General features: G+C 40.1%; 1 protein-coding gene across 2 annotated transcripts in view; it reads right to left on the reverse strand.

The window, feature by feature from the left end:
- The window catches only part of PRKCE (protein kinase C epsilon), a 269,340-nt gene extending 243,983 nt beyond the window's left edge, over positions 1-25,357 (reverse strand). Inside the window, exon 1 of one of the 2 annotated variants that reach the window (XM_052685443.1) lies at positions 24,431-25,355. In XM_052685443.1, coding sequence (XP_052541403.1) covers positions 24,431-24,778 — 348 coding nt within the window. In that variant the 5' untranslated portion in view covers positions 24,779-25,355. Of the gene's footprint in view, positions 1-24,430 lie in introns of both variants that reach the window. The other variant, XM_052685448.1, reaches the window with a different exon arrangement.
- Between the last annotated feature and the right edge of the window lie 329 nt (positions 25,358-25,686).

Here is a 25,686-nt window from a genome sequence, read left to right on the forward strand (position 1 = left end):
ATAATTTGGTATACAGGCTTTCTAGACACAGTGTTAGGATGGCGACTTTAAAATGAATGCAGACATGAACAAAGTTATCCTTCCTGGAGGGTGTTAATTGTCATAATATTTCTCAGCACAATCAAACATGAATTAACAACACATGCACATATTTATTAAGAAAAACATAAAATGCATCATTACTTTGATATTTGGGCCTTCGAAGTCCAAAAACAATCTTCCAGTTTTATGTTGCTGGAAGTCTTGAAATGTTAGAACAGTTCTTGGCATAAATGAAGCAATGGAAAGAGAGTACTAGCATTCTTATGAATCAAAACCATATATAAAATTCTATACAGTGTGCTATTTGGTTTTGAAATTTGCTATACAGAAGATACATATTTATGCTCATTTACAGTTCAAAGTTTTTGTATGGAGTTTATTCTTTGAAAATCAGCCTATTATATCTTTTTCCAAGGTGTGTGAGACTTATTATAAACTAATGTAATTTCTGTAAATAAAAATGCAAAAATAACCCCACATTTTCTCAAGTATTACTCAAGTTCTATCTGTAGTTTTTTTTACATTACTCATATTCTTGTTTGCTGAAGAGACAAGTTAACTGATGTATGTAACTATATAATGCTAACTGTTCAAACGCCTTCAATGTTTGAAAGTGCAAGGTGGCCACTGCAAAAAATAGTTCCAGGAATACTTCGAACAAAAGTAGAAATTATACTTAAAATTTATATATTTTGAGAAGGCTCCAGGGAAACCTTACTGCCATCTTCCAGTACTTGAGGAGGAGCTTATAAGCAGTAAAGAGACCCACCTTTTACATGGTTTGATACTGACAGGACAAGAGGGAATGGCTTTAAACTAAAAGGAAGGGAGATTTAGGTTAGATGTTAGGTGAAAATTCTTTACTCGGAGGGCAGTGAGGCTGCCCTGAGAGGCTGTGGATGCCTCATCCCTGGAGGTGTCAAGACCAGGTTGGATGGGGCCCTGGGCAGTTTGAGCTGATGGGGGGCAGCCCTTCCCACAGCAGGGGGGTTGGAACTGTTTGGGCTTTGAGGCCTCTTTCAACCCAAGCCATCCCATGATTCTACGATTCACTAAAAAAGTGAATTAGAAAAGCAAAATTTAAGTAGGTTAATTTTTAAGAAATCACACAATCCCACAAACAGGAGCTCCCAGGGAAAACCTGTGAAGGAGGGTGGAGGTAAGTCTTTATAGGCAACGTTCAACAATTAGCATAAAGTTTGAGCATAATGATAAAATGTATAGCATCAAAAAAACTTCCAGGAAGTTCTGCAGGCTGTATGTTCTCAAGCGGCCTCTCCCTTCCCTGTCTTCACCCCCTTCTTTGCCCACAGTCATAACACTGCTTTTCATTATTCTGGTTCAGTATCAAATCCCAATGCCAGAAAATGTCACTGTCCTCACAGCAACCACGATGCAAGCTGGCTGCTTCCTAACTGCATTTGTTCCCACTTGTGACTTGCAGCGACTGTGTTCCTGCCTGCAGCCACCCATGTGCTTCCTCTCAACAGCTTCCTATGGGATGGGCTCAGCATCCCCTACCAGAGCAAGACTTCCACTCAGTTCCTGCAAGTCCTTATAAAGACAGAAAGCCCAGGGCAGTTAGAGGAAGAGCATCTGTTTGGCAGTGCTCTGGTTACACCTTTAAAGCCTGAAGTAGCTTTGTTTTGAGATACTGTAACTATTGACCCCATCCTCTTAATGATTATGTAATTACCAATATAGACCAGATGATTTTTTATATTCCATCAGCTAATTCCCCTGTAAAATGCTAAACATATAATAAACAGAAAACTGTCTGCAAGAAAAACACCCTGTTCAATACAGCTGAATCGCAAGTAAGAAATTTTCATATTTTTATGTCCCAGTAAAGAGAAAGTCAGTTGGCAAATTCACCACGGCACTGAAACAATACAAGCAGCACTCAGCTTATTCCTCTTGCTTCTTATTTAGCCTTTCTGTGCTAAAGATTATAATGCAAAATGAAAGTCAGGGGGCACATAGTATTAAATCAAATCCAGATAGGTTTTATTCCCCATAAACCTCTGGCTACAGATGGGCAACGCTGAAACATGCTATATATTCCACTTCTACCTCTGCACACCTGATTTGCTAACCCTAAGGCATGCAGATGGCATAATTTTTAGAGGATTTTTTTTTACTGTTAATTTACGATGGAATTATTTGACTCAGGAAGAGAAAAAAAGGGATAGTCCAGGAAAAGCTGCAGGTAAACTTACTTGTCTGTGCTAAATAATAAAATACTATTTGGCAGATCAAGTCACTGGCATAGTATTCATCTAGAAGAAAATCCTTAAGATACCATCGAAGCCTTAAGCAGGTTGAAAACTTACCAGCCTTCCCTACCTCTTATTCCCTTCCCTTCACTCACAAAAAAAAAGCAATAGGAAAACTATCATGCTAAACTAAGGATAAAAACTAAATGAGTACTTAATCATAAGCATTTATTTTAGAGAAAGGCACACTTTGCCCTGCATGCGTCTCAAACAGCCCTTCTCTCATCCAAAAATTCCTCTTACTTTGGTGATAAAAGTGGGAGTTGCTGCCAGTAGCAACCGTGGCAGATCACTTCTTTTTCCATATCTGCCTGCAAAAGCAGCACTTAAGCTCTGATAGCTTCCTAAATCAGGAGAGTTCAGCCTCTTTCTGCTTCATACAGCCAAGCCAAATGATGATTCTGGTTTCAAAGTAGCAACTTCAGAGTAGTTCCAGCAGGGTTTAAAAGAGACAGATGGCATGAAATGCTGATCTAGGGAGAACTGACAACACTAAGCATCTTACAGAGCAAGGCCCGTATATGGCTGTTCTTAATATGGCACTTTGTACTTTGCTACTAGAGACACATAAATATTTTATTTTAGGATTACAAGGGTTGCAAACAAGGTATGCCAACTAATGTCAAACAGAATAGCTTTACAAATTCCAGGAAAGTTACGTGCAACGCTTAGACAACACATACCCAACAACAGGCTTATTAGTGGTTACAGTAAGAAGAGACAAGACATATCCTCAAAATAAATGACCCCACTGGAAAATTCAAAGCACATTGCTATCATTAAGCTAGAACACTTTCTGCAAAGTCATATAACGTAGACTTTTTAAAGTGGGGCTTATGCCTGTTCACAACTTTTGGTATTGAGTTGTTACAAACTTTATTTTCCAGCACTTTAAAATACGATTCAATCTTGCTTCTGAATAAGACTAATTAATTCTAATTACTTTTAAAAACAGTTTTGCTGTCAGAAGTTCATTAACAGTAATGACACAATGAACTTAAATATGAGCAACTTCTTTGGGCGATGACAAATGAGTGCCATCTGACACTGCTTACATATCTCCTACACGAGGCATAGTGTTGTCTCTTCAAGTATACGATGATACAAGCCCTTTGATTTCTACTTGAATGCCTTAAAAGTTGGCCTATAATCAAAAACTTCTACTGACTAATCTGTCCTGCTTATGCATGGAAGTGTCAGCGCCAACTCCGATGCCTATGCTATAATGCCTTCTCATCATATCTACAAGATGTACAAGATGTTTAGTTCCACTCCATGGCTCATCATATACAATTATTTGGATTCACAGCATTAACCTTTATTTCCTATTTTTTCTTAAGGAAAACAAATCCTTACACATTTATGATATCCTACAAATAAAAACAATACAGGCTCCACAGAATTAGCAGCTGCAAAACTTTTATAGGGAATTTGAGTTACAAAACTATTATTTATTCATTTTCTTGCTCAAACAATGGAATGCCACTCAGTGATCTGTCACTGGCAAGCTTTTAAAATTAAGTACCAGAAATAAATTGCCCGAGGTTAAATAAAATAATCCAGCAAGCAAAACAAAACAAAAGCAAAAGCAAAAAGAGAGCAATCTCAACAAGAAATCCCCTCTCCACCATTATCTAGTTCTAGCCAACACCCACTTCCACACCAAACCAGACACAGAAACGTAGGCATTGTAGTGCGTCCTAGAGGCTAGAAAATCTGGGCTGTTAAGCAGCAGGAATTGGCAAATGCTGGAAGTGCGGAGTTTAAAACAGTGTCTGCCAGATACTTCTCTTTCCCACTCCAAAAAAGCTTCAATTCAATGGCCTGCAGAATTTAGATCTCTGGCAAAAAGGCTGAATTTTTGCATGTATTTAACTGCAGTCATAGTCAATATCTGCACACAATTATTACTGCTAATTCAGTCCATGACAGACTGAGAATCATGTGTTACCTGCTGTGGTTGTAAAAACATTTCTGCATAGTTCTCAAACCTGACACTGGGCAGTGTGTTTAGACCAGAGAGAAAGAGCAAGAGAAAATGAAGTGGGGAAAAAAAAAAAAGGAAACAAATATATACAAGAAAGGTCATGCAGAGCCAGATTTGTTCAGAGTGAAGTTTCAAATGCTCACCGTACAAAATTCAAACCAGATTTTCAAAAATAAAAAATAAACCCCATTAATGTCTGTTATGATGCTTGTGATTAGATATTCAAACAGGCTTGTTTGTTGTCTAACAGCTAATAAACCTTACTAAAAAAAAAATATACCTTGTAATCTAAAAGTGCATTTATTTACATGTAAAACAGTCCAGCAAAAATGTGTGATCCGTATTTTGTAAGCCTTTGTTATTTATTTAAGAAAATCAGATCAAAATCTTACAAAGCCCTATTTTTTCCATGATATGTCACTTTTCATGCAGCTGTGAGGGGATGAGTTTTGGCAGTGAAGTTCATGGTAAGGATGAGATTTTGAGTAGAGGAATTCCTGTTCACTGAAGGTCATGCGTCAGAAATACCCTTTTCTGTATATCAGCCTTTAAAAGGACAACACCTCACTTCCTGGTCTGAGCTGAATATGTTGTGAATTTTCAAAATAACACTGCTGTGCTTTTAGCAGTTCAATTTGCAATGGTCAAAGCTGTAGTTAAAAAAAAAAAAAAAAAAAAAAGCAACACAAAACATAACAAAGCCCAACAACAACAAAAGCAGTGCTATTATCCTGTAGCTGTTTACACTCAGCCCGACTGCTTGTGGTTTATTTGCAGAAAATTTCAATAATGGAGAGACTGCTTTATTTCCAGGACCAGGGGAAAAAAATATTTTCCCAATATGATCTGTTCCCATTTATTTTCACACAGGCTCTGTAAGGAGGGAATATGAAGCACTTTTGAGTGTCATTTTAACATTCAGTTTATTTGCAAGCCACTTCATTTCAAACTTGAGCACAAAGAGCAGAAAAAAAACAAAAACGATCTCAGACAGAAAGGGGAGCAGTAACTGCATTTTCTCCACCTCTTGCCAAAAGCACTGCAAAGAATGGAAAAAAAAAAAAAATGTCTGACTTTAAGCCTCAGAACTGGTTAATCAAAGCACCCAGTGATCAAACACACCAGGTAGGGGAAAAAAAAAAAAAAGAAAAAAAAGAAAAAAGAAAAAGCTATCGGATAGTCTACTGATGCAGTATTTATAGCTGTTGCCTCTGGCAGCCTCAGACACAAACAGTAACTGCCATGCTTTTTCCAATGGTCTGAGTGAAGAAACCTCTCAAAACACACTGAGAAAAGGTGCAATAAACCTCCTTGTGGGCAATTATTGAACAACCAGACTTGCAGGGGCATCTTCCTAACCCCAACTACATTTGGCATGCATTCAGAAGCACAACCACCTGAGGATGAGATTTTGATCAGTGTTGCACATATCAGGATAGCCCCCCCACTCCATTTTGCAGGTAAACGTACCATGCCCTTGGTGGCAAAGATGAATAGAATGCATATAAACAAATTGTATAAATCATATGGTATGGAATAATTTAGGTGCAATCCAATAACGTTGCAAAATATCTTATCAGAAAACTGTTTTATCCAGGTTACACAATCACACTAGAGACTATTCAACATATTAAGACCACAGAGTGCTGCAATGCAGCCTGCGATGGTACATTTCTCATATGCTTTTGAGCAATATCAATATCTGATGTAATACTGTAGTATTTCCAGACGTTCTTTATTTTTTTTAAGGTCACTTGCATGACTTCAGTTTTCTCATTACTGTCTCTCCTTAGTCAGACATTGCTACCCAGAAGCTCCAACAGCTTTGATGTCCCTTTCTGATACAAAACAAGGTGTGAGAGGAGAAGAGGGAGGTCTGAGCTTTACCCTACCCATGCAAGAGAAGTATTCCATTCTCTTGTCAGATCCCTAGATATATACACTTGATTTCAAAATCTTTCCAAACAACAGTCCATGAACGCAATGCCTTGCACTGTCTGTTACAGCTTCACCTCTGCAGGACATCACCTCCCACGTGAGACCTTCCCACGAGTCCTTCAACTGCACCCTGCAGAATGCAGACTGAACCAACCAAAACTAGCAGAGACATCATTGATTATCAATTCAGCACAAATGAGGAATAAGAGTTGGGGGCAGTGCCCGCCTTCACACATCCTTTATTCCACAGATACTAGGGAAACTAAGGAGACAAACACGGCTCTTTTTGTTCCTCAGGACTCAAGGAAACAGTAGGAGCATTTAGCCCTTGCATTCAAAATCAGCACAAGGTATTTTTAAAGCTGCATAGGCTTCTGGCCTGTTTTTCTGAAGCAGACACTCTGTGAGCCAAAAATATCACACAGTTACTTATTGTATCGGTAAACCAACTGCAAACAGTTCTTTCTCAGTTCTCCATCACAGAATCACTGCAGACCTGGCTGCAGGAAAAGTAGTCATAGCTCCCCTATAAAAATGAATTCCTAGTATTCAACTAATTTTGATCCTTTCTATATGGTGATAGGTAAGACTTTGTCTGGTTCAGAGTAGGCACAGTTTGAAACATGTTTATTTTAATGCTAAGAATTCAGAGATTTAAAGTGACACTCTGCAAATGTTTCAGAGGAACAGTATTTGTCCTTATCAGTACCATCCAGGGAAGTCCTGTCCCAAACACTTTGGCTCAAGAGGACGTAATGGAAATTCTGTACTCTGATAAGGAAGGGTCTCAGAAATGTAACTGCGCCCCTTTGCCCCACCATGCGTCTCAGTATTATCACCCTTGAGCTACCGGGAGCAACACTGGGATGTCCTACATGATGATGTCACATAACCATGCAGTATTATTCACTCCAGATTAATGTACATTAAGGAATACATCATATTTCCCAGACTTGTCCTTTTTACTATTTTCTGCTATGATGAAAATCATTAAGGATGATTTCAAGACAAGAAGTAAGGCTCCTCAGACTCGAGAGGAAACTTCCTCCCCTCCAAAGAAGTAACTTCCCTTCTTGCTTGCTAAATTCAGTGCAGCTTCCCTGTGGCCTCCCAGAAGGCATCACCATACACCTACAGGGGAAAAAAAAAATAAACATCTGCCCAAGAAAACAACTCAACTCCTCTCTGCCAAATAGCCAAAGTACAGGATCTGTAATTTGGATACTTTCTGGGTGCTGCAGGTCCACAGGCATGGAGACACTGAGGTTTCTGTGGAGCACAAGGAAGGCTAAAACTTCATCATTAAATGAGCATGGTCAGCTTGACTCTCCTCAGGAAGAATGAGGAAATAGAGGTAGAAGAACCTGTTTGATGAATCTCTGAGCACTAAAGCCTGAGGCAGGAGCGTCTGCAGAATTAAACACTATTTCTTTTAAAAGCCTGTCTAAATTTTCCTCCCCTTTGCCTCCAAATATTTTATAATCCATACATTGGAAGGGTCAATTAATGCATTTGTTTTATTCAAGCTACAGAAAACAACAGAAAAAATGTAACACAATCAAAATTTCTTTTACTCAAGGTTGACCAAAACTTTTACATAATATTAACACAGATTAATATTTCAGCCAGAATAAAAGGAATCATACTTCATTTCTGTCATGTCACTATGAGCTTCAGTACCAATCAGACTGAGTTTTATTCCCACATACTGCAAAACTCATACATAAAAATGTTAACCACATGCTCATCATAATAGTAATGAGTTATGAAAAGACTGAATTGATCTGAATAGTGTACAGACTTTTCTCAGCTCATGCTTATAGAGCATACAGATTTCCTTGTGTAACTTCTCAAAACTACAAAATGAAGAAACAGTAGTTGTTCCCTTCATCATGACTAGCAGCAAAGTATGATTGTACCCAACCTTGGTACAAATAATGCCAACAATCACTCCATTCAGAATACAGGTAGCAAGTTAACCTCATATAGACAGTGAAGTATGCACTAATGGGAGAGGAGGAGTCTAATTCAAATATCCTGGACAAGTTCTGAACCTCCTTACAGGCCATCTGAGATGCCTATGCATCATGAATGGTTCCACTGAAGTCAAGAAAGCTAAACATGAAGGACTTTGCAATTCACCTGAAAGCAATACTACAAGCTCCTTCACCAAATGGTCTTGATTGCATATTCAATACATTCAAAGCGATACTCATTTAGAAATCTATTGATGAAAACTACTACTCAAATCAGGAGCTATCTGACTGCAGATTATGGAAATGCATGTAGAAATGTTCCCAAATAAAGGGAGTAAAACTGAAGAGGGTTTTTCCTTTTGCAGGTAAGCATCTGGTATTTTGCTTTACCCTGTGATGTCTCATTTTCTTATCAGTGCTCTCAGCAGCACAGCAGACAAACAACTAAAATGTGAAAGTGATACAGTCCCTGTAGATCAGTTTCTGTCTTCCTCAAACGCTGCATAAGTCTATATGCATACAGAACACTGATGATGTGCACTGCAAGCATTATAGCCCCCCCAAAAAGCTGACAGCAGTAACATGATTTACTTCAGAGAGTCATCGTAATCTTAGGATGTGATCTTGTCAGAAATGAGAACCATAAGCTTACTGGAAATCAAGCAAGCTCAGCACTTCACTGGAGACACTCAGCATCTTGCAGGTTCAAATCCATACTTTTTGAAAGTCACTTCCTATTTGTCCTTTGTTTACCCTGGCTTATCCTGAACAGTGAGGCTTTCCGACATAGAGATAACTTTGGAAATGATTGCTCTCATATTCTTTGATGATTTCAAAAGGCAGGAAAGAATCTCACCCCTTTCTGAGGGCCATCCAGCTGAAGAAAATCACGTTGCTTTTTTCAGGAATGCTAATAAGAGCCAGTAATAACTCATCTGAGTCGCCTCAGCCTTGACATACCTGACAGAACTCGCTTTTGTTCTCTTTGAATAACATATTTTCCTTCTGTAGCTGCTTTCACACAGTTATCATTCAGCCCTAAAAGGGTGGTTGCCCACAGTGCCCCTTTCCAGTCAGTGTAACCTCTTCCTACGACATGCACTCACAGCCTTAATGTATTATGACACTAGAAGTACAAGCACATTTGGATCAGGCCGCTGGGAAACATAGTGGAACAAAGTAGGTCTTCAAATTAAGCTTCTTAATGATTAAATATGTTAACTGTAATTAAAGTTGCTACCAGTCTTTCTCCAGGGGAAAAAGAGAGAAGTAGAGAACGGCATCTAGTTTTCTATATTTCTCATAGTAAAGAAAATCAAGAATGGGTCAGATATATGCACCCAAACATATGAGAATAAATTATTTAATCCCTCCCTATCCTCATGAATTACAGTTTTACTGAGCCAAAGCCATTTTTTTTTTTTCTTACTGTTTTTAATGAGGCACTACACCCCTGATTTTCTTTGGGTATATCCACTTTGTCTGAACCAGAACGCCTCCCAGGAATTTCGATCAATGCAGGCTGTCAGAATGATTTTTAAATTCTGCCAGGAGCAGAAGTGAGGTACTTCTCAGGTGAGAAAATGCAAACAGAAGCCAACAAAACAGTGACAACAAGTACCAATGGGAGAGCAAGGTATTAGAAGAATGTGCTATTGGAAATGCACAACTCTTTGGACAGTAGGGTTGAAGGAAAATAGCGCTGAGTCGGAGGCATTGAAGACACAAGACCTGGAATGTGGGATCTGAGCTTGCAGGCTTCTGAGACACAGAGGGGCTCACCTGGGGCCTTCAACTGCACCTCTTACTGGCAACAGAATTTTTGAGCAGATATGCTTTCACGACTGATGGGTTTCTATCCCATATGCTCTCTTTTTTTGCTGTTGAAACATGGCAGCCTTGAGATGAGCATTTAAGGTACTACATTCCTAAATTAAGAAGTGAGGACACAGATGCTGACTTCACATGAAAGTGATGATGAGTGATAGGTTCTCATACTGTCCAGCAGGCCTGCCAACAACATTAATAAAAAAAAATATGCATTCATCTAGCATTCATTCAATTCTACTATTCACCCAAAATATTCCTTCTTAACGAAACTCATGCTCAGTTTTTTTGTTCCAGGAAAGTAAACCTGCTACACCAGGAGAATTTGAAGAGAATTGTTTGTATTTAGGCACCAAGTTTTCTCATATTTGCCTAACAGTGAAAGAAAATCATAGCTTCTCAGCAGCCAAAGGTGCCATGCTAGTATAAGCATTTGGTAAGAAATCAGGCTGTTAATTTACCTTGAAGCCACTGTTCTAATTGTATTTCAGGAGTCACATTTGTTTGAAATAAAGCAAACCCAAGAGATGACTAGCACTAAGAGTGCTAATTTCTTGTTGTAGATCACTGACCAGTGTATTGCAAAGTCAGTATCAAATTTTGGATGGCCATCCAGGGATGCATAAGCTGTGAGTTTAAAGTTAATTCTCAGGAACAGACAAAAACTTGAAGCAATCGAAACCACGAGTTCACCACCTTTCTACTCCAATGTCTTCAGCACTACATTATACTACAAAAGTGGTACTCCAGTCACTGGATTCTTTTAGTATGATGAACCTTAACAATTCACATTTTGACATTTACTTCTGCAGCATCTGATTAATACCATTCAAATGAAAAGACTGCAAGTAAAAACCTTCATTATGCGTACAAGTCCAGCTGTTATATTTATACTGATAAGGAAGCTCAGTAATATATACATGAGATCAAACGACCCAATGGAATGCAACTGAGAAACGATTACAGCAGGTATGCTGCGTTCTTTCCTCTCCTGACTTGAGCTCCAACTAATAACCTTGCAAAGCAACTGTGAGTAACCAAACTATCACCTCCGTTTGATTCCCACTGTCTCCCTTTCTCTCAAATTCATAAAACTTCTGTTGCTTAAATCTGCACCAACTTTGTCCCACTGAAGCATAGCATGTTAACCCCAATACATGTTAATATATCCCGTCCACTGATACAGTGACTTTTTCAAAATCAAGTAAACCACAGGTCAGCAGCCAGTCAGGCAGGCACACCACCCTAACCTCACTGTACCTGCTTCATAAACATGCTTAGGTACTGAACTAGTGGGCTCTGCTGCCTCACACAGCTGCTCCTGGGCATAAAGCAAATGCACTCCTCAGTCTGTCTAAAAGACCTATCACAACTACTGCTAGTGTCCAAGGCAAGTCCTTAAAAATGGAAAATCAAATGTTCGGTTTCTTCAAATGAGTGATCCAAATAGAAGTCTCCTTTCTCAATTTTCAAACAACAAACACTATATTTTGTCTGTTCTCAACTTCTACCATGCTAAATTCAACTGCTGGAATATAAAACATTATGAGTTAGTAGAACAACGTACAGAGTTGCTAAGAAAAGCAGCATAAGAAGAATGCTGGATAGAAGAAGAAAAAGCTGCAAGACAGAAAGAGAGCTCTAACAAGTATTAATCAGGCTCAGGTGGCATTTCAGGAGCCTAGGTCTCAGCCCCAAGCTCCTCTCAGTAAAAATAAGGATATTAATACCTCCACTGCAAAGTTCCAATATGAAAAACATAAAAATGCCTTTGCCATATTTCTGGGTGATATGGAAGAATAGTTTCTTCAACCATGACACTTCCTCTTAGGAATGCTATGAAGATTACTATGCTCAAGATTCTCTAGACTTACATATTTGGCTAATGAATTTCATTACTACCTGAGACAGGTAAGATCTATGTAACACTATGTGTTAAATTTAAAGCTGAAAAAGATCTCTTCCAGAACCATTAACACAAATGGCTGGACTATTCATTCTATAAGAAGATTTATACCCAATTATGAGTGAGAGACCATCTCTGCATTCCTCATTACTGACGTCCTCATTTCTCTGAAGAATTATGTGAGTGGAACTAAAGTCAAAAATTACAGAGGAGAGAGGAGATAAGGTTATATCACAAGTACAAGCTGGACAATTTAAGTGGGTAAAAACTTGTCTGACCAGTTCACAGCACTCAAGTTTATGATGAAGTTCTTACACATTATCTCACACCCACAAAGACTTCAGACAATAAAGTAATAAGGACCAGGAACAGTGAACTTTGTGCACTCTGAAAATGAACTCACGAACCTCACCTGATCCCATAGATGCTAAGTAAAACCAAATAATATCAACAGCAGCTATTTTTATTTTGTGATATGCTACGACATTTTGAAACTTTTTTAAAATAAAGCCTGCTACAAAGGTGTTCCCTATTTCTGTAATCCAGTTAATAATAATCCAGCTATTAATAATAATCCAGCCATTACTGAATGGCTTCATATTGTTGACTTTTGTACTTTGCCTCAATCTTGATATACAGGTAAAGAACCTTTATCGATCTTATGTTGTAGTTTATCATCCAAAAGTGGGATAATAAGTTACCTGATTTTACAGTGTAAGGTCTGCCAGGAAGGAGCTATGAATTTTCTGTTACTGCACCACCTAACATACTGTGAATGTTATCAAAGAGAAAGCAATAACTCATACATTCAAAACTGTCACCTACCAAATGTATGCATCCACACTTGGAGAAGGCTTCCATGCTTCATTCCTCTTTTACTGGGGATATCCCTGTCATTGAGTAAATTTTCATGGGTGCATAAATGTCTCTGGGACATCATATTATTTGCATCATAAAGTTGACTCAACTGTGCATAAAGGGGTTCTGCAGACTGCACACTGGTGCTGGGACACAAAATTTACTTGCTAGTCTGCAAACAGGACACAGGACTGATTCACAGTCCTGGAAGAGCTGCAGACTCATTGGCAGTACTACAAAATACTGGGCCTGCAGTTTGTCTTACTGATGATAGCCACGACTACATCCAAGTCCCAAACAGAGCAAGCCTACACTGTTACAGCGGGAGGTGGCTGCAGGGCTGAGAGCTTTCTCCAAAACTGTACCTGTTTCTCACCATACCTGCATTCAATGTCAATAAGAGATGTATATTTTCTTATCTCAGTCTCCCAGGAACAGCATAAAAATCCAAAGTGACATTCTCACATCTCATATCTGATCTTAAATCTGATATTAAAAAGATATAAACTTTAGAATACATTAAGGATCTCTAGAGCTTTGCACTATTAGTAGCACTGATAGAGCAAAAACAGTGCTTGGCTGGAGAGCAAGCACTTTTTAAATAAGATGTAATAGTTGGAGTAAGTGAGAAAAGGTCAGTTTGATGTCCACCGTGCACTCAAAGGAAGCTAGAGATCAGTTTAATTTTCTTTGTTCAAATATCCAGTTATTCACTATTGATTTACTAATGAAGAACCAGTCAGAAACAACTCCCTAAACAATATCCATTGGAAGAACACAAAAATACATGTACCAGCTGACCGAACAGGTAGGAAATCTCATGAAGGGAACCTGACCATTCTGAAGAGTGTGCTCACAAACAGTTCACAAAGCATTTGTACAGTGACTCGCTAACAGTTTTGTTTGGAAAGTGAATGACTTTCAAAGAAGAACCAGGACCCTGCAGTCCTACTAAATGATTCCCCCCCAATCAAAGGGTCTTGTCACAAACGGGCAAAGCAGACAAAAGAAATGGTGAGAGTGGGCAAGGAAGGAGCACCTAAAGGCTACAGGAACTTGTGTAGGTCATGGTGTCTGGGCTGCTAATTCAGCAGGGAATAGTTAAAAATCAGTCTAGCTGAATTTGTATTTTAAAAGCTTTTACATTACCTTTTAAAAAATGCTTATGTAAAGCATCTCCTAAATGTGACCACTAAACCAATACTCTTTTCAATGTAATGAACTTGAATGTAGATACATTAAAGTACTGCATAAGGTCATCAGAAAAAGCCAAAAGATAAAGTTTTGCTTTTTTAGGTGAGAAGTGTTACGATTTCTACAAAACATTTGTGAGATGTTAATAAAAGTCTTCCTTCTTTCATTCCTCTCAGACTTGACATGGCTCTCAGAATTTGCAGACACTAAGAGTGAAGGAGAGAAGCAAAACTTCATATATCTTATCTCAGCCAAGTGGCATTAATACTTATCATTAACCCTATACATTGCATCTGTATTTGATTATTGCACAGGCAGTGCTCTAACCCACTACTGATAAAGAAAAAAAGCTCAAATGTAATAATACAGTTAATGCTTTCATGGAATTATACATAAAAAACCCTTTGATTCCCTAAAAGTGTGTGATCCCAACACACATAAAGTAATATGGGACACTCAGTAATGCCTAGAAATTTGGGAACTGTAGATCTTAAGGGTTGTCAGTTGTCAGCTCCAGAAGGAGGAAACACCACATCATGCAGATCTTCATATACGTGGGGTAAAATTGCCACTGTTGCCTCTCCCCTTGAGATTCTGAGTTAGGAACACCAAGTCAAAGTCAGTTAATAAGGCTATGGCAACTTTTAATACTAGTGTGTATTTTCTTACTGTTTCTTTTGGCTTCCTCAGCCGCCTGCCTTCTCTTCACTTGAGCATGGTCTGCAAATTTTTGAAGACAAAAAAAATCAAAATTCTCCTTTATATTAAAAAAAAAAATAACAGCCAACCAAAAAAAAAAAAAAAAAAAAAGAAGAAAGAAAGAAAACCAAAAAATACAACAATAAAACAAACCAAACCACAGTACAGGGGATTTTCTGTGAGAAAAAGTCACTGCTAATTCCAGTAGTCAGTACCTACTAAAATTGCAATTGCAACACTGTTTCCATCACTTAGGAAAGCTCAGTTTTCAGTGAGGGATCACCTTCCTCCCATGCCCCACCCACAGCTAAAACCCAAGAATTTTGCTTGGAGCTCAAAGCTACCACAATACATTTCTTTCTTAAACCACTTCAGAAGTATAACTAACTGGAAATCCAGTGCATCACTTCTGATTGAAGATAACTGCTCAGCCAGCCACCGTTCTGTTCTGTCACTTCCCTGCTGCTTGCCGAGAAGCTCAGAGGGGACAAGCTTGAGAGGGAGACAAGCTTGAGAGCTGAACAGCTGGGCAAAGAGCCACAGAGCTCTGGGTACCAAAGATGCTTCTAAGTTCTACTGACATGAGCTTACAGAGTGACAAGAGGGAGTGATGGAGCAATGGGAATAAAAGCAATAAGGGATATCTTTGGAAGCATTTACAAAACAAAACAAAACAAAAAACCTGAAATAAAAGGTAGGACACAGGCCTTAAGGATGTGATGATAACAATCAATTGAGGAGAAAACCAGCAAGGTATGAGCTCCAATGTTCTAGAGGTGTAATGGCAATACAGGGAAACGGGGAAAGAAAAGGCAAAAAAAACTCAGGCAGAAAAAAAAAAAAAAGGTTACTCAATAAATCCAACTTGAATCACATAAGAAAGAAAACAAAAGTGAATGCAGCATGTGTGATCTCTAGCCTTTCCTTTTCTAACACATTCTTTTTCATTGTTTTCACAGAACATGGATCAACCTAACTTCAAAATAAAGAGAAGCTGACAAATGCCACAAAGTTTTATATAATGAGTAAATATGGTCCCAGCAAGAAAATTACATTTGCAATAGCTGTCTGTAGGATATTTCATTCATGTAGCCTACTAGCATCGCCAACAACAAAATCTTAGGCAATCTTGTGAAGGTCAGTATCGTTTATTGACCGTTTTGAAACCAGAACAGATAAAGGACGGTGGAGAACTGGCAGCATAAAGTCAGAACAGATGATAAAAAGGAAACTGAAAGAAAACAAGGAAGGAGAAAACACTGCTATCATTCTGGCTTGTGTTCCACAAAACAAAGCAATGTCATTACAACCATTTCCTTCACACTCTCTTAGAATACGCACCATCTTCTCTTCAGAATCATAACACAACCATATCTGCTTCATTGCTGCCACTTTACTACTTGTCTAAACATACTTGAAATTTTTAATATCTGGCAAAGCCATACATTTTTAATCAGGTTAAAAAGGTCAATGTCCTGAAAAAAATGACAAGTTCTTGCCTTAGTTTCTGCTAGGACAGAATTCATCATATCAGATACTCTGAAGAGAACAACTCTGTCCCAAATGAAACTAAGACAGTTCTGAAATGTGCTATGAAACCCTGGTTCCCCATAATAAATTGCCTGACACATACTGATACTGTGAAGCGCTGAAGGATACTCAGTTTGAAACCTAATTTAAGTTTGCCTACCCTAAACGAAGATTAAAGACAAAGAGATACCATGTGAGCTGTTCAAACAAGGCAGATATGAAATTTACTCGGTAACACCTGGCCATTATTGATGCTGTTTTGCTCCCACAGGCAATGAAATTGCCCAGCAGGATATCAGAAGCCACCAAAATGATTCTGTTGTCTGTAACAATTAAATCAACACAAGTTAGTTGATACAAAGCAAAAAGGGCTGCCTGCTAAACTCTGATGGAATCAACCTTTGCCTTTTATTTATATTCAAAAAACAAAAGTCTTCATTTATTTATTTTTTACTTCTGTTTTTCAACAATTTAAGCCCTACAGAATTATGTGGGGGAGTGGGGGAAATCCTATTAGAACCATGTAGCATCTCTCTAACACTGTTTCCAATAAAACTAATGTTAGAACTCCTATTAGATTTAACATGAACATGACAACATCACTAGATCTTTCTGCTGTGCTGTTCAGACATGAGATTTTGGCTTCTGTAACTTTTATTAAGTCACAGCAATGAAAATTTAAGATTTTTTAATTCATAGAGATGAATTCATATAAGCAAGAGGACAATGAAATCAACTTTACTAGCAATTCAAGATACTGTGACTAATGATAAGAATGGACAGCAATTCTGCAGATGCTCTTAAATTCTACTCATTCGCCTTTTGTCTTGTACAATATGGTATAAAGTACATAACTATCATTAAACTTACTCAATCTCCAAAATTATGTTTTGCAGTTTTAGTTTTACAGTTGCAGTTTCATGCTAATATTGCCAAATATGCCAATTCTAAAATCTTCTGTCTGACAAATAGGAAAGTGGTCACTTAGAAACACAAGGTTGAAACTTTTGTCAGCCTTCTGTAATGACTACTTTGCCCCCAGATGGCAGAAACTCCTGCTAACTGCTACAATTTGCATGACTTAAAAGGACAAGAGAAACAGCTCTCTTCTTATGATCTTACTAAGTCTAGTTCCTTGCAAGAGACAAAAGGGTTAGTTTGCTTCCCCCTCAAAATGGCTGTTTTCCAAGCTGTCTTTACACTTCTGATCTTATTCCACATCCAGATAGTTCCAGCCCCACCTTTCCATGTGTATGGAGGGAAAGTCTCTCCCCTCTGACTACAGATTTCCCATTACTGGCATACCGTATCATTTCCAAAACCTCTCAGCATGAACTGGATGGAATAGATCTTTTTTCTGCCTTACAGTCTAGTAAATGGAGTGAGGGAAAGGGGATTAAAACAGTACTGGATAAAGCAGAAATGAATTCAACCATTCAATTCCAATCAGAAATATTTTCACCTACATTTTTTTATACAAAGTATTCACATACATCCCTTCAAAATCTGAAACCCCAATCCCAATTTGTTTAAAGTTTAGTTCAGGGAGTGGAAACTAATTGCACTTAGAGGCCAAGTCCTACAGTTCCAACTTAAATCCTCACTTCAGCAGTATTTAAAGAATTCTGGATGGGGAGGGAAGAGATTTAGTTTTGATGGCTGAGGAAAGCAGAAACCAGGCTTGCATACATAAGATTTTCAGAAGAAGAATAAATCAGTAAGGGTAAAATGAAAGTAAAGGATGTTGTTAACTGGTATTTATTCTCAGTTTCCCTTGGAACAGAGGCCTAAGTTCAGGAAAGAATTTTAACAGTCTGAATAAAATTCAGTGAGCCCAGTGAATCCACTGAACTTGGTGGGTTACTCACAGGCCATGAAGTTCTGCACAGTGCCTATGGAAATGCTTGGGCTACAGTGATGTGCACTGTCTAAACACTGGCTCAAAAGGAAAACATAGGAACGGTTGTCATCAGATTTGGTCATTTCTAGAAGTCCAGCTTAGAACTAGTAATACCCATAAATTGAACTATGTTACCGGCAACATTATCCTACAGTTCCTACAGAGCTCAGTAGAAGTGTTGTCCTAGTCAGTACCAGCATTGTTCTTAGAAGCAGTAAGAGGAACTTCAGTCAGTCATAGGGTCAAATCTTGACCTACAAATACGATGATTCAGTGCTAAGTGAAAACCACGTTCGACTACACTCTCTGGGACTTTAAAACTGACAGCCTGAGCAAAGCAGGCAAAAAAAAAAAAAAAAAAAATACTAATAATCCAAAAACAACAAACAAACAATGACCAATAGGTCAGGGAGCACTGGAAGACCATCCACTAACTAGTCAATTTACCTATGCCTGCTCATCATTGTCTTCTATACACACACCTTTCTGCTGCTGCTAAAGAGGCAGATGGAGTACTTGGAGCAGCAGCCACTACTGATAATCCTTCTCCAGGTTTCTCTCCATGCCACATCTCTTTCTTTCCGCACATTGCCCTTTTCCTCTCCCCACAGCTGTGGCTGCAGAGGCAGTTTTTCGCCTTCCATGACTCCTCAGAAGGCTGGGAAGCACTGCAGGTGAGCAGAAGCTGATGGGAGAGAACATTTCTAGCAAGGAGTAGGAGTAGACTTGTGCAGCTGCAGAAAGGGATTGATATGAGCGAGTGGGTGAGCTGCATGATGACTGTACCACATCCACAGCAGTGAGAGAAAAGAGGAGGCTCAGATGGAGACAGGATGGGGGAGAAGGCAAAGCACTTGTACTAAGCACTCTCCAACATTCTCCCTCTGCCCTTCACAACTGCCCACCCTCAGAATTGCTTGAAGTCCATGTGAAAGCCCTGCTGGCCACTGCTCACACCACAGCCTCACAGACCTTGCCCACTGCCAGCCTCGTAATGCAGAAACCTATCCAACAGGACAATAGTTTCCCTTCCATTTCAACAAATATTCTTCTGATAATAATGCTTTTCAGCAGCTTGTGAACCATAGCTTAGATGAAATGTAAAGCTTTCACAAACAACATGCGAGGCCTTTCAGCACCACCTGTTCAGCTGGTCAATGAAAATAAAAATGAAAATACACTGCAATCACATGCTGCTAGCCCAATGACAACCTTCAACAGTTACCCATTCAGTGACCCATGATAAGATGATTGTGACCCCACTCTCTGCTCACCAGCTATATGAGGTGTCATTTCAGCAACAGAAAAGGCAGAAGGCTACTAAATAAATGAACATATTACTCTCCGCCCCAAGAAACCCATCCTCTGATAAGTCCCTGAGCAGTTTTCCCAGTTAGTTTGGATGAGAAGCAGGAAGGAGATGGCTTTACTTCCCAAGTAAACGGACAGCACACAGGATTGAGGACTCAGATGTGTTTTAATTCTTCCTCTGCTATTCCCTTCTCAATTCCTTATTGCCCTTTCTCTGAAGCGCTGCTAGATTTTCTACTGCATTGAAATACTTGTTCTTCTTATTGCTAGCCATGTCAAAGCCAGACCATGTCTATAGTCTGCTTGCATCTGCTCATTACATCAGTCACACCTTATGAGAGGTAAGCATTATGACATTCAGAGTGGCATTGCCCTAACTTTACAGACCGCAGTGTGGAGACCCAAGACATAGTCTTTCCAGTTGGAAAACTGCATCAGTAGTATGCTATAAGCATGATAGAAAACCATGTAACTCAGTAGCAAAATGAGTACATAAAACAGTGTCCATTTTTCCCCTTCTATCTCCCATAACTCACCATAAAATTGCTGCTGAGATATTGCATTAATTCATAAGAATCTTGCTTTACGCAATGGTGGCACAGCTGCATGACTAACTTCACATTAATAATATGGAAATATTAATAATATGAAAGTATGCTTTTAAAAGTATGTTCAAAAAGATCTTAACAAAGCAACAAAGAAGAAGAAATAAAGGAAGAATAGAAGATATTTAAGGCTAACGAGGAGAAGCTCACTGAAATCTGTGTTTCAATTTTCCACTGACAGTGCTAGGGATTATTTAAAACAGCAGAAAATTGAACTTGATTAATTAACCTAAATACAGCTGTGAAATATTCTGAGTGGAAATACAGGCTTTTCTTGCTAAATGTTGTGATGTTCTGACTGATTAAGTTCTGCTACTCAGCCTGCAAAAGGATTTCTTAGGACAACTCAATAGGGTTTCTCATGTACAGTCAAGCTAATGGCTAAGACCCTTAGATGGAGTCTTTGGCATTGGTCCAGCTACACTGATTTCATCTATTGCCAACTCTGAAAAGTGGACATGAACTCAGAAGCCATACTACCAGTCATCCAAACCCGTAAATATTGATCATTCTAATTCACAAAAGTATAATCACAGGGCTGGATGTTAAGGGAATCTTCCTTTCTGATTTAAAATCTACAGATAAAAGTGTAGCCACAGCATCAACACAACTGCGCTGCAAACATATGCTGTGTTTACATATTCAATATGTAAGAAAAATAAATGAAGAAATACTTTGTTATTACACAAATCACCTAACTCAAAAAATGCAGTTTTTATTTTTCCAATAAGAACTTTCAAGTTGTTTATCGTTCTGAATTTTCTATTTATCAAAGCGTAAGTCCCTCAATAACCTTTTGAAAATGCTTTGTGCCATTCTGTGTAACGTTTCATTCACTTACAGGAATAAGTCTGCAACTGAAAGCTTGCTTTGAAACTGCAGTGTAGCCAGCGCTTAAAAAAATCTGCAACACTGATATTTTGATTATGCTATGTCTGTATTGATGCACCACTGGAAAAGCAGCCATCTCCTTAACTATCACTAACCAAACTAAATATTTTCTTGTTGACCCTCCTTTAAAGGAAATGTATGCATTTTGTTTAGAAGCTTCCATCTAGTAAAATATGAAATAGCATGTTAGGCCACAACTCATTTTTTTCTGCATATGTATGTTCAGAAAATATAAATATCATAAATAGACAGAAAATATAAAAATCATTCATGCAACCACTGAATACTCTGCAGAAAAAAGGAATTAGAATTTTGCACAGTTATCTTACCCATTCCAATACAATAGACGCTCTCATGATTTCAAGCTTTGTGCTTGTTTATCATTAGTGTTTCCACTGTAACCATGGCACCAGGATATAGCACAGGTTTAACACTGAGAAAAATACCCAGTATTTTCCTAAAAAACTCATCTTTCACAAAACACACAAGCACATGAAAACAATGGCAAAATCAATAAACAAATAAATAAATGAAAAGAGAAAAGAAAAAAAAAAAACAAGGTAGGCAAGGGGGCAAAACAGAGAAATTATTTCTTTTCAGGGAAAAAAAAAAAAAGACCTAAACATTATTTCTGTGCAAGTCCTTTTTTCATCTTGGACTTCTGACAAGTCTAGAAATATGTAACAGCATAAGTCATAACCTTGGGCCTAGTGCAGATAAAACAAATACTGAAATTTCCTTACAGAAATGCATGCAGTGTTATGCAAAATTCAGTGCATTAAAGCAATTAGTATATTGGCAAGAGCTGCTCTCAAAATATGAGCATTTTCTCAGAGCTATTTCAACAGTGACAGTCCAGTCCTGCAAGATCTGTTGCATCATTCTGAAGGTAAAAAGGGGCGGGAATGCAATTAATTGCATCAAACAGACTCAATAAACTCAACAAGTACATGGTACCCATTCCAACTTTTAGGACTCCTTAAAGGGAAACACTCAGAATGGCATAAAAATATTTTATATTCTCCAACAATGTTTATAGCTTGATATTGGTATTTCAAGCATGAAGGAGGAATGGGCTTCTGTGATAGCTGCTTTTAATTTGCTTGCCAAAGAGTTGAGGAAGGGTGCTACAAAAACATCTGCCTTGAATGCCAAGAGCTTAATGAAGGAATTAGTCCTATTACTAAACAGAAAGAAAAAAAAAAACAAAACAGACAGAAGCATATCACATCTTAGTCTTACATTGATTTAGGCCATGTGCATTTTCAGTGCCCTGCGACAGCCATTCAACCAACTTAGTTCAGAGAAGACTTATTCTTTGCAAGTTTTAATACAGACACCAGACACTGGTGAAGATAACAATAAATCTATGTATATCACTGTACGCTCTATAGAGATGTCATAGCCACTGGTCTTATTTAAGTTAGTGAAATCAGATGAACAAACAGTGTGATTTTGTAAAAGCCAATTCTCTGGGGTTCCTTAGCTATTAACAGTGCAATAAAAACACCCAGTATTACAATAACAAAGACACCTTTTGTAAAATTGGAGATTTTGGAAAAGTAAAATACAATTCTACAAATGCCTGCACACTCTAGTTCCAACAGTGTTTCAGAGGAGGTGGTGTTCTCTGCGGATTATATGCACTGCGCAAGCACAATGATGACTTACAGCACAAAACTAAAATAAAAAAGAAGTAAACGATGCTTTAGATACCATACAATACTGAGCTAACCAATTACGATCCAGTGCCACATACTCAACTCTGTACGCAACACACAACAGCAACCCCTCTCTTGTCTCCTCCCACCCAGTGGATGCTGGACAGCAATGAATCCTAGTGCATTAAAATACAGCATTTATCTGATTCAGTTATTTAGTTCCTCCCAGAACGCGTCTATAATGGGCTTATATAGTTAAATTCCACTGTTCACCCAGGGTACGGGTTTGGATGTTTGAACTCACGTCAGAAATTAGAGCCAGGATGTATCCTCACACGCCAGCCCAACAAAATTTAAACCTGGCATCAGTAACCTGCAAGGTCCTTCCAGATTTGGCAACACACTCAGAACGTGTACCACGCACAGAAGGAAAATATATTATTATTCCTTCACTAAAAATCCATGATGACATCCTCATTCCATTGGTCTCAACGATAAAATACCCTCTGATTTCAGAACCACAACACGATTATCATTCAATCCAGGTAAAAGACATCTGCAATACTGCTGCATTTGTCTTTTCCTGATTCGGCTTTTTTTTTCTCTCTGCCTATCACTGAGTTTTATGATCCAAGCTTACTAATGTGTAGCTTTTATACAGCACCAGATTAAGCTAGATCTTAATTATCACAATGTAACATATAGAAGAAGTAAACAATATTTTGAAGTTGTAAACGTAGAAGTTGTAACAGTGAAGTTATTTAGGTCTTAATCAGCATAAAGAGCCTAGCCATTGTTCTGATGTCTCTTTATACCACTGCATAAAGTAAATGAGCTTCAAAGGATATGTGAAGCTCAGAGCTGTTAACTCTTGCTATTTTCACTTTGCCCCGGGTTCTTCACTTGCCAACAAAACATCACCCTAACCATAACAAATAAACATGCAAAGATGAGTGTACACACTTCAGATGGATGGCCAGGCAGGGCACATTTAAAATTAGAAGGCAGTTACTATTGTTTTATACATCTTATCTAAAGAATACACCATTTAACCATTTAGCAGCAGAAATGTGTATATTCCTGTTTCCTGTGCTTCTTCTTGTTTTATTTTCAGCACTAAATCACAGTACCTGAGGCAGTCAGACCAAGGATTTTGTGGCTTTTTTGTACTCCCACTGAGGCACGTTCGCCTCTGGGTCTTTGAGATGCAGTAGAAGCTGTTCAGCACATTGTGTATACGGGCAGCATCTGCCTGCTTCGGGCCAAAATCCACCAGAATCCTTTTATCAATTTCAGGCATTTGAAGAAGCACCGCATTAGGTCTACGCATAAGGGTCCAGACCATCTAGGGGAAGGAGGAGCATCAGCACTGATGCAGTGAGCTTTCAAGTGACACGATGGCCCTGAAGTGTCTGGTATCAGAGGTCAGACCTGGGTTTTTAAGGCTTGTCATGACCTCGTCACGGCTTTGTCACTTCACACCGAACACGGTCTAAATGCTGGCTCTGGGTTTTGTCATACTGTATGGATGGATTGCTTAAGGGCTTTGAACAGCAAGATAACTGGACCTGTCTTTATGTAACATAATTTCAGAAGTGATAATTATACAACTCTTAGAGACGCCGTATTTTTCTTTCTTCCCATACCTACAGATCACATGCATTAGATAGACAGTAATCACAACTACCTAGGTATAACAAGGTGTGAAAATAACGAAAAGCCTCCCGAGCCACGGCATGCCCTTGCAACCTAGCTCTGCAATACAGATATTGCACCCAGTGCAATGCCACCAATACATGCATCTCTGTATGGGCAGCGTGGGCACTCACCCAGTCCTCGAAGTGGCGGCTCCCGTTCTGCAGCAGGTCCTCGAACTGTATAGTGCAGTTAGCTACAAAATCGTCGTACCCGATGGGGGCATCGTGGAAAACAGCCATCTCTATCTTCCTGCCGTTGCAAACGTCAGTGACAAATTCATCGTTCCACGCGGGACTGTTGGTCTTTTGCTTAGTGGAGGTCTGCCCAATCCTGGAGTCGTCCACATTGAGGGCTATGTAAGGGTCCAGCAGGAAGGTCTGCGGCCTGGGGCCCACCGCATGCCTCAAGGACCACGCCGTGGGCTTCAGATTCACCGCCTCGCAGATCTTGATCTTCAGCAAGCCATTGAAAACCACCATGGCTGGACGGACGGCAGCACTTTCCCGGGATCAGGCACTGGCACGACGCGCTCGCACAGAGCAGAGGGAGGAGGGCTCGCCAATAAATAGGGGCAGGTCTGGGAGAGGGGGAGCGGGACGCCGTGCGGGTCCCCTCGCGTCGCCGCCGCCGTTACCTTGGATTATTTCGCCTTCGCTCTTGCGACACCCAGTGAATGCATTTATTTTCTCGCCCGTGCTTCTAACGGAAAACAAGGGAGGGGGGCCGCAGGGGAGGGGGAGGCTGCAGGAACCCCCGAAGGCGATCCCGATCCGGGCGGCGCGGACCCCGAGCGAAAGCCTCCTCCCCGCACCTACACCATAATCCCGGCCGGGGCTCCTCGAAGGGGGCAGCGCCGCGACCCGAGGCTCCCGCAGCTGCCAGCCCTGCCCGCCGGCAGCACAACAATACCCGCACACGCGAGGCGGAGGCACCGGCCGCCCCACCAGCCCTGCTACTGCGCGCTCCCCGCTCGCCCAGCGGCCGCCCGGGCACCTTCCAGCAGATGCAGCGGCGGCCGCCGCCCGTCCCGCGCCTCCTCCTCCTCCTCCTCCGCCGCCGAGGCCGAGGAGCCGGCGCGGCGACCCCCGCGCATGGGGCGGGGGGGCGACGGCAGCGGAGCCGAGCGGGCCGCGCGGCTCTCGGCGGGCTCCGGCTGGGCGGCCGCCGCCCTGGCGATGGGCAGAGCCGCCGCCTCCCTCCCGCCGGCCGCCCCCCGCCCGCGTCCCTCCCTCCCGCCCGGCCGCCTCCCTGCCTGCCTCCTGCTCTCCTCCCTCGCTCGCTGCGCGCAGCCCAGCCCGCCTCCCGCCGCCGCTCCGCCGCTCGTGCAGGAAATGCGCAAAAGACGTCAGTGTGCGAGCGAGTGTGTGTGCGTGCGTGTGCGGGGAGC

Source organism: Tympanuchus pallidicinctus, unplaced genomic scaffold (assembly GCF_026119805.1).
Source record: "Tympanuchus pallidicinctus isolate F22 unplaced genomic scaffold, pur_lepc_1.0 scaffold1, whole genome shotgun sequence".
Classification (NCBI taxonomy): Eukaryota; Metazoa; Chordata; class Aves; order Galliformes; family Phasianidae; genus Tympanuchus; species Tympanuchus pallidicinctus.